At 40.5% G+C, this 13,113-nt stretch overlaps 1 protein-coding gene across 3 annotated transcripts in view; it reads right to left on the bottom strand.

Moving 5' to 3' along the window:
• Positions 1-11,631, bottom strand: part of uhrf2 (ubiquitin like with PHD and ring finger domains 2) — a 55,655-nt gene extending 44,024 nt beyond the window's left edge. For 2 of the 3 annotated variants that reach the window (XM_084935238.1, XM_084935241.1), the window contains exons 1-2: positions 11,267-11,631; positions 3,550-3,933 (exon numbers count right to left, since the gene is read on the bottom strand). In XM_084935238.1, coding sequence (XP_084791364.1) covers positions 3,550-3,933; positions 11,267-11,419 — 537 coding nt within the window. In that variant the 5' untranslated portion in view covers positions 11,420-11,631. Of the gene's footprint in view, positions 1-3,549; positions 3,934-5,405; positions 5,597-11,266 lie in introns of those variants that run through there. The other variant, XM_084935239.1, reaches the window with a different exon arrangement.
• Between the last annotated feature and the right edge of the window lie 1,482 nt (positions 11,632-13,113).

Genomic DNA, 13,113 nt, shown 5'->3' with positions numbered 1-13,113 from the left:
GGTTGGACGATATGTACAAATGTTCCAACCAACAATTGTCAGTTCAATAACCAATGATAGGTGATATATTCGCGCATGTGCAGACTTTTTGATGGGCAGAGAAATGTAATCATACACGGACTGATTTGCGCGTTTAGAACACAGAAGAAGTCCAAACATGGACGAGCTAATTGCCAAATTGCACACTGGAGGAGAAGGCGCAGATAACGGACTGTTACCTCAGCGAGGAAGTCGAAGACGGAGAAGACGATCCACTGGCTTGGTGGAAAATGCATGAAATACATTTCCCATTGATATCACACATGACACGGAAATATCTGTGTATACCAGCCACAAGCACTGTCTTCAACACTGCTGGTAATATTGTTAACCACTGCTAAAACCTGATAAAGTAAACATGCTTGTTTTCCTGTCAAAGAATTTATAAGTTCTGTTTGGAGGGAATATTTTACCTTCTTTTCTTGTTTATTTCAGTATTAATATAGCTTTTTAGATTAATATACTTTTTAGATTATTCATGTATTTATTTATTTATTTATTTGACATGCGTCGAATCACACAAAAGACTTAACTTTACGTCTGAGGGGTTTTTTTGTTCACTGGAAGAGACATTTTGATTTTTAACTTATATGTTGTTTGGTCGAGTGTGTAAGACAGATAAACACTGGAACGGCCTGTAAACACGGTTATAGTGGAAAAAAGAAGCCATTTTCTCTTTGTTTCTCTCCCCACCAATGTGTTTTTTCTATTTAAATAAAATGCTTTTCTTTTTTTCTGAACATGGGCTACTGCCGTGCTTTCTTTTTCTTATGAGTTTGAGTAAACGAATCGCTGCTGCATTTGGGCGCACTCTGAGGTGTGCATCTGCTCGCAGCTGAAGGAGGGTGCCATTAAAACAGCGCTATTATTTATTTCTGTTGAATGCTTCTGTTAGCTTCAACCGACATCATTAGCAAACTTACTCATGGACAAATAAATAAATAAACCGCCCTTGTAAAAACGATCGATATTCAATATATTGGTCCAATCGCCCAACCTTAGTTTGCAGTTTAATGTGCAGCTGTCACGTTAGAAATAAACAGCACTCATGAGTTCCATGAGTGGAAAAATGAATATATTAATATATTTATTTCACCACTATGTAAGCTTGTAATGATCAAATCAACAATTTTCTGCAGTATTAGGCCTACCATCATGCCTCAGTTACAGCACCAATCTTGCATTTTACTGTCATATTTTTTATATTCTTCATAGATCTCTATCACCTATTCCTCTGATGACATCTGTGATTGGACTAGGCAGTGCTTAGTTGATCCAAAAACACTGAAAAATGGGAGCTTGAAGCAGAAAGCCTGGTTCAACAAAGAAAGTTGATAACTATCATTGTGATACCCATTAGACTGGGGTTTTAGGGTCTGTCAAGCCAGCTAACACAAAGAAAACCTGACTATGTTGAATTAAAAAAAACTCTGGTCTAGTAATTACTTGATATCTTAATCTGGAAATGTCACATATTAAACCTTAAAATTGCACAACAGTCCAAGAAGACAAAAGATTTGAAGTTTTCCATATTGAATGAGTTTAAACATGCAAACCACTTATACCTGTGTGTCAAGTTCATGCTAATTTTGTTTATTTTTAATGCTTTTGTGCAGAAATATTTCACAAGTATTCATTAATTTATTCTACTCCTTGTGTTTATTTGTCAACTAGGGCTGCCACAAACGATTATTTTGATAGTCGACCAGTCACCGATTAATTTTGCGATTAGTCGACAAATCAGATCATCATCCATTGGAAGTAAAACGTACAACTTATTGAACCAGCAGCATCTGCTCTTATATAACTATCATTAGCTTACAGCTTTAAGTGTGTAAGGTCTGTGCTAACTAAAAATAAAGACAAGATGGTAGTTTGTTAAATTTTAATGAAATTTGCAGATTGTTTCGGTGAAGTTTAATAAACTCCTTGCTATCTAAAATATAACAGGACACCGGAGTATATTCTCGAGCATCTCACACTTCTGATAATCAGCTGTCTGCTTGACGTTTATTCAGCTGTGTAAAAACTATAACTTTAATCTCAGCCAAACCGATTTACTCAGGAACAAATAAAATACTAAAAAAAAGCCAAACAATAAAATATTTAAGTTATCTAAGTGACTTATATATCATGTTTAACCTGAGTAGCGAAAGACAGCGGTGGGTTTGAAAACGATTTGCCGGGAGTCCGGTGTTCTCACGGGCTCTAGTGAGCCTTGCCCCCGGCTAGCTATCGAGCTAGTGGGTAACAGACGTCTCCGAAAACGTCGGAGCGCTTTTCAAAATATGTGGTGTCTTGATAAACTGAGCAGATATTTGAGGTTTACACAGCTACATTCTCGCCTGAAAATATGTTAAACGTTTATTTTGTGACCCAGAAAGAATAATAAGAGTAATATTAAAACTAACTAGCTGCCGCCATTGTTGGAAACTGAGCTGGGCTGCGCTATGAATTCTGGGACACAGCTTCTTCTTCTTCGGGGTTTAACGGCAGCTGGCATCCTTGTACATGCAGTGCTGCCATCTTCTGTTTCAGCCCGTTATTACACTCTTAAATCCTACTACTTATTCCTGCGTCTTTTGGGATCTTACAAAGCTTCAAACGAGGCATCGACTATTAAATCAGTCGTCGACGATTTTGATAGTCGACTAATCGTGGCAGCCCTATTGTCAACACCATGTCTGTGCTGAATGCTTAGAGACTGTGAATGCACGTGGCCTTAAAATCCAGTCAAGTCAGTAGCACAATTTGCAGCTCATCTACTTGATTATTGATTTTCCTGCATGCTGGACGGGACTGTACACATCAAACTGAGTCCAGTCCCACACATATAATTCTCAGCCAGACTCATCCATACCCAGTATGGGCTTTGACTTTCTATTTATAATTTTTAAGCTGGTTAGTGACCCAGTTGTATAAACCTGTTTCTTATGTGTGGTTGCTATCCTGACAAGGTAAGCGACGTGAAGCTTATACCCAAAGCAATTAGAGTATCAGACCTACAAACACTTGAAGAGCGAGGAAAAAACTAAGTGTCAACACACCAGAATATGGTTATATATGAGAAAGTTTAGGGTAATTTGTGGCTGGAATATTATATCTAAGCAGATGTGCTAATACATAAGACAATGGGGAATGTAAAAGATGACTGGTAAGAAAAAAGGAGTACTTAAATCAAATGTTTCTACCCATTTTTCTTCAGGTTACTTTCATCAGGCAGGCTTAATTACATGACTGCAACAGGCCAACATTTAATGCTCAAAATGACACTGACGTCATCATTGCCATGCAATCTGACGTTTTCAGCAGCAGTGAAAGAGCAGAGACACATTTAGTCTCTAATTTGATTTGACAACCACATAAACAGGAGAACCTGCCCAAGTGTCTCTGGCAGTGAGTTAGCTTATAGGGCACTAAACTCTCTGTAAGCTGGCCTAGAGCCAGAACAGCCACTCAAATACAAAACCATGCAAACATTTCCAAAATATTTACATCCATCATCCTCACCTTGTACATGCCAATTCCTGGATCGACTAGTGTGTTCCTGCTGGACGTGGGTGACTGAGTGTCCTGCGCAGGGCTGCAGGACTTGAACCCATTTTTGGTTGCGTTACTGGTAATGCTGGCGTCTGGCTTGGTTTCATTAACAGTGCTGGTACTGAAGCTGCTGTCATTGTCTATACTGGTGGTTTCCATAGCAGCGGGGGAGACGAGAGCCGAGGAGTTGTGGCTTTCACACTTAGAATCGGGGGGAGAAATGGAACTACATCCAACACCCGAGGAGTCCTTGGTGGCAGGGCTGTCTGGATGGTCGGTCTGTGAGCGAATCAGCAGCTGAACAATGTCATTGAGACCCACGTTGTAGTCAAACAGTGTCTGGCCATCCTCCATCTAAATGAATACAAATGAAAATGTCACTCTTTAACATTAACAGGCAAAGATGTACAGACGCAGAAAACCACTGCTGTATACAACACTGCAATCAATAATTTTCACTGCCTATAAATAAACACAAGCTATTAAAATGTTGCTAAGACAATAATACATTTGAAATAATAATAGTTTACCAATATATTTTAACTTTTATAAATAGGATTATTCCAACCACTACTAAACTGTGCGTTAGTAATACTGTAGCTCATTTTAAATCCATAACAAATCATCACTTTTTTACTTTTGTTCTACATTTCTTTCTAAATGGACATCTGTGTAAAATGAAATAACCACCGCTGCACTGCAGAGTGCCCTCAGACAAATACACGAGGCTGCTTGTCAAGGACAAACAACACCAGAATACAACACTGAGCACAGTGAGTAGAACACAAACTGTTACGGCACTCGAGAGAGGAAATTAAAACACACGCGGCACTTCCGATACGTTCACGTGCCTTTAAATTCAAAAAGCACGCGGTGCTCAAAGACGCAGCAACAACATTTACTCTCTGTTCTTAAATTGGGCAATTTTCTGCTACTGATTGAATGCAATTAGCTACACGTACAAGTTAAGTGTTTCACTGATTGTTCTGAGCGTAGAGGAAAAGGAAAAAAAAAATACATTTGTAACAATTAGCACCTATCGCTGCTGACGATGACAATGGAATATGTGCTGAAATGCGGGCGCCGCTCTCTAGCATCCGCAGCGGTTTTTCTCAAGAAAAAATAAATAAGAGATCTGGGTGCATGAATTAAAGTGATAGCAGATGTAGCTGGGGGGAAAGAAATGACTGGGTTGCCATGACAACCGAAAGAGAGCACCCCCTACCCCACCCCGATGACTCTGAATCATATATAAAATCACTGTCAACCAACCTACAACTAGCGCCACCACCATCATCATCATCATCATCACCAGCATGGCCCTAACAGGCAATGTGGCATATGAGTTTCAGCAAATGTTTCTCCCTCCCCTCTGGGAGGGGGGACAAGTAACAAAAAAACACAAGTAACAAAAAAAAACACATGAGGGCCCATTACAAATCCAAATACGTTCTTCTACCACATACGATCTACTGTTAAGCGTACAGTGCAGCCACTGCCTTAGGAGTGAAGCTTATGGTGGACACGCCAACTCATTGCAGACATCAGCTATTCATTTCAGCGCTCAACCCCACAAGCCCATTGTGCTGGGGAGACAAGCATGGCCGCCACTCTCTCTCTCTTTCGCTCTCTCGTTTTCGTTATTTGACAATGAGGTGGAGAACGCTTGGACATGTGGCAGCCGAGCAGTAGAGGGAGCAATCACAATTTCCCCATCCGTGCATGCTTTTTTTTTTTGTGTGGGTTTTTTTTTTTAATAGTCTCATGAAATTTAGATCAGAGAAGCAGTGGTGCAAATACAGCCATACAGTGGTTGTTATGCTTACCTGTCTATCTTTCTGTGGTAGTCTATATCAGCATTTTCTCTGTCTCCCTGCCTAAGCTCGGTCTTCGATTTAGCCTCAGTAATTGCCTATCGTCCGCTGCCTTGTCTGTCTGTCTGTCTGTCCATCTTTTGCGACTTGATACTGCATTAAACCAAGAAAAGTACACAAAACAAACAGAAAAACCTCCCCCCAAAAAATATGCATTAGGACTGCAGGCAGAACCTGCAAAGAGGCAGCCTCACTGCTGAGAAGTGCGGGGCAGAGAGATGGAAAATCACCCAGACAGACAGACAGACAGAGAAGGAGAACAACATACAGCAGAATTGCACTGCACCAAACGCACAAATGATATCTGGGCTGCTTCTACCTGCTTTCCACAGCGGCTTCATTACTATTAGTGTGATCAGCCTCTCGCTGCGAGATGTTACAGTCCTGACTTCAGTCATACTCACATGAATAATCCCCAAAACAAAGAACAAGCAACTAACCCAGCAAATGTTGGGGGTGAAAGAAAAAGGGCTTTATACATTCATGGAGGACAAGATGTATTTGACAGCATGCCGTTAACGTTGACTAAGGACATGACATTTTATTCCCCACAATAACCGCGGCAGTATTTAAAAACGCTTGCTTCTGATATCTTCATTGTGTGACTCACTGAAATGTCATTTATTGTTCCAGGGGGAGACTGACTTTAGTCACGACCGCACATCACGGCAAAGCTTTAGATTAACCCGAGACATTTGACTTGAAGATTTCTCAAAAGGCTCGAAGAGTCAAAAAAAATAAATATCCTTGGCATGGCGATGTTGCACCAGAGTGTGTGTGTATGTGCGCGCGCCCTCGCCTGTGAGTGTATCACAATGTCGAATGGAATAAAATTAACAGCTACGAACAAGGCTAAATTCTCTGCTGAATTTCGACAGCCCTTTAAAAGACTAATGGCTTATCATACCAAAGAAAACACAAAGTATAATGTCAGAAAGAAAGAAAAAATCAAACCGAGATAAGACAAAGACCTGTAGCTGCTGTAAAAACATGCTGAACATCTACACTCTTCGGATTACTCTTGAGATATTAAACCACAATCCCTTTTCTGTTTCAGACCACCCATTGTGAAACTAATCTGTTTATATTGTTTTGAATATACACCCAATAATACCTATAAAAGAGCAAAAACCGGGGTGTGTGTGGGGGTGGTGGTGGAGAGTGATTTGGTAACTCCATCGTTCACTTTTCTACCAGCGTACTGTCACACAGTATCACAATGTATGACTTTAAAGGCTTTTAATACACGAATCACTATGCCATTAAAGTAACTAGGCAACCTGCTTAGTGTAACGATGAAAAGGTGGAATCAAATAAACAGACCAAGAAAGCAACGCAGCGCATTTAATACCAGCACCAGAAGGTCTGAAGTGACGGTGAGAATGAGGCAGAAATTAGCCTCCTTGCTCAGGCAGACCACCCTGCTCCGGCACAATTTCTTCTTTTTCTTCACCCACGCCCCATGATGGCAAGGAGTTGAGCAAAATAGGTCAAATTACCAAAAACAATGACACGGGGTGTGTCTGCTTCCCTGCAACATAAAGGCTTCCATCTTGGCCCTTTTATATCCTTCAATCCGCCCACAGTCATCCAATCTATTTACCAAAAATCCCTTGCTCGCCAGCACAAATTACCTAGAAAGGTGACAAAGGTTACTTCCACTCGCAGCTCTTTTCATAACCTGGCGACTGCTCGCACGGCGGGTTTTAACGAGAAGTGTGCGGGCAAGGTAACATATGTCACACTGTGCTGCTTTGCATCGTTTATATAAAGCAGGTCAATTACCAGTCCTCAAAAACCAGTCCTCTTTGGCCACATTCATTCAAATTAAACAAGTTTGCATAAACATGAAAATCTCTTTGCTTGTTGCTCATTTGATTGCAATTCAAAAGTTGTTGTTTTTTTTGCCTTTTCTGTGTTTTCAAACATTTGTAAAACAATCTTTTGTGGTTATCAGAAAGCATCTGTGCATAGTTAAGAGTTTAATGGCCTTTAAATTAGTCTACATATTAAAATAACGTATTACTCTATTTGAAAGTAACAGAGCTTGCATTGCAGGGTTAAACAGGTAGGACATCTGATCTCACCAAGCAGGCTTTTTTTAGTACCATGAGGTGGAGATGTAGAGCTGTGAAAACATGAAAGCCTATGGTTGTAGTTTAATGGCTCCCTTTGTATTTGCCCTTTGTCCAGTCTATCAGTTGGAGAAGGGTGTGACTGTGTGCACTCAAGGCTGCAGAAAACTCAGCTTCCCTTGAAATTTTCTATGAAATCTACAACTCAATAATAACAAAAGAAAACCCATCAAGTGAGCAGGCAAAACATCAATCCATGTGTAATCAAAGAGTAACCATATCTAGGTCACGGCGAGCGCCTGTGTGAATGGGAGCAAGCCAATAACCACAGCCCGACAACAGGGCAAGAGCAACAGTGGAAGACATCCCGACTCTTTGCGCATAAAACATGTTGCTGCTTTGGTGTTAAATTTAAAAAAAATAAAACAAGCTTCATACTTAAATCAAATAAGTGCAATGCAAGCTGAGCTTGAAACCACTTGAGGAAAAAGTCAAACCTCTAAGTAAATGTGAAGCCTGCTGCAAAATGAGTGTAGGCGCTGAGCAGAAAGGCCGCACGGCCAGTGGAAGGTGTGTGTGAGCCTGCTCGCGAATGTGACTGACTAGAGACGTTCAAAGTGAAACAGAGACACTAGGACCGCTCGGCGAAAATGCAAACAAACAAAAAAACATCAAAACACCGTGGCAAAGTTGCACGGCTTCTGGCTTGAGACCCTTCCGACTCAAGGGCAAGCTTGAGTCTGAACTGGTGAGGCAGCGTGAGCACTGAGCTGGAGGGAAAAACAAGACGCCATTTTGAAAAGAGAATTAGACCGAGTTGCTCTGCTACAAGTCTAAATCCTAACACAGAGCGCAGGCACCACTGTGCGTGTAAGGGCACTAGCCAGTGCATGTTGCGTGTCACTGGCTCATTCCATGCATTACTTGACACATGGAAATCCCCCAATCAACGCTCTCCACTTGTTTTCCAGTGAAATAAAGGAAGCATAGCATCAGATTTAATACACAGGCCTAGCTTTTGCAGCCACAGCTACGACAGTACATAACAACTGCAATGTAACAGCTCATTAATTGTTCATCGAGCAAATAGCACTACTATACTTTATCTACTACCCCTGATTAAATCACAAACAGTTTAAAGAGGAGCAGTTTGCTTTGTGCTTGGTAGCTATTATGGATTTTATAAAGAAAAAAGGTGCTAAGAGCACTGAAATTAGTTTACTAGCCAGAGAGGCGCAGAGGTGTAAAAGCAACTACTCAACCATCGCTTTCCATCACAACAGTTTGTTCTTATTTGATCTGCCGTAATGAGTGCGCAACGGCGAGCTAGGCTGTAAAAATCTGCCTACAGTTCTCGAAGTTTCCTTTCACTCTGTCGTGCAGTATATGCGGCAACAAAAAAAAGACACAATAAAATCAACCCATTGTGACACGCATGAGTCAGAATCGAGCGCCTGTTATCATTTAATTAGACAAAGAAAAAGAAAGTTAGGCCCGCTTGAAACTACAGAGGACCATTTTGCAGAGGAATGCCTCGGCCTATAATACAGCCTGACACATGTGAAGAAGGAAGCAAAAACGAATGTAAACAAAGTGAGATCAACATATCATGTAGGCTGCCTGCTTCCTCGGGGCTTTTTCGGCTGGCTGACTCACACTGTGTTAATATCAGCTTTGTAATGTTATGCTAAAACTCAGTATAAATCAAGGCACCAGTGTCCTGCCAGCAGCAAGCATCCTCTGCTTATTACTGATAGTTACAGCCAGTGATCTTTCACACATTACACACCTTCAGATATCGCAGGTCACGCTGTTATATTTGGATTCTTTCATGTCTTATGCACATATATTTGAAGCAAGACAGAATAATTAAGACCCTGAACTCAAACCTGCAGGACTTGAAACGCAGGTGACAGTCATAGATTTTCCTAATGCTTTTTGCATAGACTCCTTCAACAGCTACAAAAAGTCTGCATGCATGCGTGTGTGGTAGATCGTAAAATGCACCAGCATGCATTAAAATAAAGAAATAAGCACAGGCTGTGAGGCTGTGAGGCTGCTAGCTGCATGCGACCGTCCGCCATGACACACACAAATGTGTACGCCTGTCTCATGGAAGCTGATTACAGCTTTCACGATCGTCTTCATGGAAAGCTAGTGATGATGATGATGATGAGCTTTTTTTTCATTAATATGAAAGAGAGATAAATTGTGCACTAAAATCTTGCAAGCCGAAGCCAATTACCACATATTCTTGCCATATTCTAGCCTGAAAACCAATCAGATATTGTCTTAATCTCAAATTAGTCTTGAGCTCTTTATTTTTGTAACACTTCCCCTTGAACACTGCTGCTATCAGGTGTGACATACTACATTACCATGCTTCCACTTATATCTCAAAAAATGTTACATTTTGCCTTTTTTTATGAAAGCAATATAAAAAGCCAAAGTGGTCCATGTAAATTACATACAATGTAAATGTTAGATTGTTTACATAATACTTGTAATAGTATTTAAAAGCACACACTAAAAGGTTAAAGCCATATTTATTTACCTGAGAATATTTAAGAACACACATTAATGCTTATCTTTAACATTTGACATATCATGCGCTACAGAAAACAGTTTACTATCATTCATTTAGCAACGTCTTAATGTAATAAATAAGTAATGGTGCAATTATAATAAAAGATAACCTTTTAGTAGCTTAGGTATAAACTCTTGTTCTAGAGCCTGGACTGTTGAAGTAATAAGGGGCACATAAAAGAGACTTTGTTTAATATGAACTCCAACACAGTTTTCTATATATGCCATATTAACTGTGCATTTATAATATAAGTATTAGACTTTTATAGCGGCTAAATAAATACTGGATCAATGCCTTGCAAAGCAGAATCATATGGCATTGAGGACAGGCTCGGAGTCTGGACCCCAGTTCTGTGTCTAATGCAAAACATGCCTGTGATCCGTGTGAATCTGGATGTTACAGAGCGCAGTGTGTGCACAACAGTGTCAGGCAAGGCAGACAGGGCAGGCAGGCAGGCATGTTTACAGTAGACAGCCCTCACTGTACAGTGAGAGTACCGTGGTGACGCCACATTGTAAACACTACACTTGCTTTTAGATGTCAGGGCACGTGTTGTACTTCCTTAAAACCCACCACGAGCGCAAACACAACACAGAATCAATAAAAGCTTGAAAAAACGACTCACCCAAGTTAGAAATACAGTGCAGATATACGTGAGCGTGTTTTCGGGATACTTAAATGTACAAAAAAGAAAGAAAGAAGAAAAAACTGTTAATGGGGTGCACATCTGTGAGGGATGTGGGCTGTTTTGTTTGCACAGCACTGCTTTTGCTCTACATGTGGATACAGAGCGCGAGCTTCCCTATTCTCTCGCGCGGCAATGTAAACAAACATGTCTACTGTGGTGGGACATTTGTTGCATGCAGCTCTCCACAGCACCAACCTAAACAATGTGGGGAGGGGGGACAAAAATGGGGAGGCACACGCATCCGTGCCGTCCCAGAGGACTGCTGCACACGGTGTACCCCCGGTTCTCTTGCGCAAGAACTATTGGCGAATTCCTATCAAAACAGGAAGCTCGCAAGGGTCCGAAACGGCTACGACACTCAGAGGAGGACCGCTCACTCTCCAACGAGCAACCCGTAACCCTCTCGCCAAGCGTCAAAAAACTGACTGTTGCGTGACGGGGTGAAACAAAAACACGGCTTTACCTGTTTCCCTCGGTAGAAGAGGCGCTGCTGTTGCGGGCTTACATTGAAGATGTCTTGTATTTTCAGGCGTAAGGACTCAATTTTTGTCAATCTAGAAAGATCATCAACGGTTCGTGTCTCCTTCCCGTCTATAGTACGAACCTGGATCCACATCGTTGCGCCGCCGTCTTACGCCTCAGATAAACAACAGTTACAACGGTAATTCGGGGCAACAAATTGTTTTCCCCCGCCCCAGGGTTAAAGATGTTTTTTAAAATGGTCAGTGTTTTTTAGGGCTTCATTGCGTTTTCCTCTGCAGAGGTAACGTCTGACTGGCTCGCGCAGGAGGTGCCTCACATGAGGTCGCGGCGCCAAGCAAATCTCGCGAAGTAACGTTAAGCACAGTGTGCAGTTTTAAAGGCACAGCTCCCCCTTTTAGTCTAAAAATAATGGGGGGGACCATTTGAATTTGACTTCTTATTGTGTACTTACGAGGTCAAGTTGGCTGTCTTACAATAATACTGCGGGGTTTGTGTGAAAGGCTTAAATACGTAATAACGCAGCAGGGACTTAGGAGTGAGATAAAAGGCCCTTTGCAGTATAACACAAGTACAGACCACCGAACAAGCTTATGGTATGTTTAGCAACAACACGTGGGGGCTATATGTTTCTATGTGTGACGTATGCTCCTCGGCCTAAACCAGGGTCCTACCGCTCGTGGAAGTCTACAGTGCTGAAGACTTCAATGAGCCATACTGCAAAGAGTTCTTCAGGCTGTCTAGAGGTCTTTCTTGAGGCCACTCGGTGCTTTTTCCACTCATTTTCAGTCCACTCCTTGTACCTGACCATTTTCATAGGGATGTGTTTGTAGGTTGTTTTGACTTTTTTTTTTTTTTTTAATTCAGTTTAGTTTTTATTCAAAAGGTTTAGTTTTAGTTAGTTTCATTGTTTGTTTTCATCTTTTTCTTTTTTGGTGTATGGAGGGCATATATCAGAGAAAAGATTTGGGCAAATCAGTGCAGATATTACCATAAAAACACTGAACTTTTTGAAAACAGTTTACTCAAAGACAGCCAAAGTCTCAAGAAGTATGCTCATCAATACCACATCGGGCAGGCTGTAATAGAATTTTAGCATATTACCTCTCTATTTTTTATTTATTTAACTATAATGACCCAGTAAACCACTTAACACCAATCTAAAAATTAAAAACTTAGCCTAATTTTTTTTTCTTTTCTTTTTCTTTCTTTTTTAGCAGTCACAACTGATGTCCAACATATTTATATTTCCAAGTGGACCATTATGACTTTTGCTATACTGGTCCATTTGATAGTCATATTTTATTAGATTTTTATTAGATTGGGTGAAGGAGATGGCATCAGGTATTGTATTGGAACGACTTACTCATATTGTCAGAGCAAAGGGAGTATATTTGAAGAAATATGGTTACCTTTAATTGAGTTTCTGAGACATTATGAAGGGAATTAACTTAGAAAATGATACTTGGTGCTGAGTTGTTTTGTATTTTTTTGTATTTATTATTTGCTCTCGTCTTGTTTTGTTTGTTTTACCCATGCTTGATTTGGTTTTATTTTATTTTATTTTTATCTATATTTGTTTATTTTGGGGACTATGTTGTTTAATGTAAGTCTTATGTTAACTGTACGATTATCGTTTGCTTGTTCTGTAATATAAAGCTTAATAAATATATTGTTTGTTTATTTTTATTTTGAGTTTTTACAATCAGACCAGACAAGACCGGGGGACAGAAAAGAAAAAGAAGAAGAAAGAGAAGTGGGGGGGAGAAAGTTAACAGAGGAAAGGGAGAGAAAAATAGAGAAGAAGAGGGATAGAGAGAGAAAAAACAC

This window comes from Perissodus microlepis, chromosome 7 (genome assembly GCF_051167445.1).
Source record: "Perissodus microlepis isolate ML-2025 ecotype Zambia chromosome 7, ASM5116744v1, whole genome shotgun sequence".
In the NCBI taxonomy this organism is placed as follows: Eukaryota; Metazoa; Chordata; class Actinopteri; order Cichliformes; family Cichlidae; genus Perissodus; species Perissodus microlepis.
This window is presented reverse-complemented; position numbering and strand designations above follow the sequence as displayed.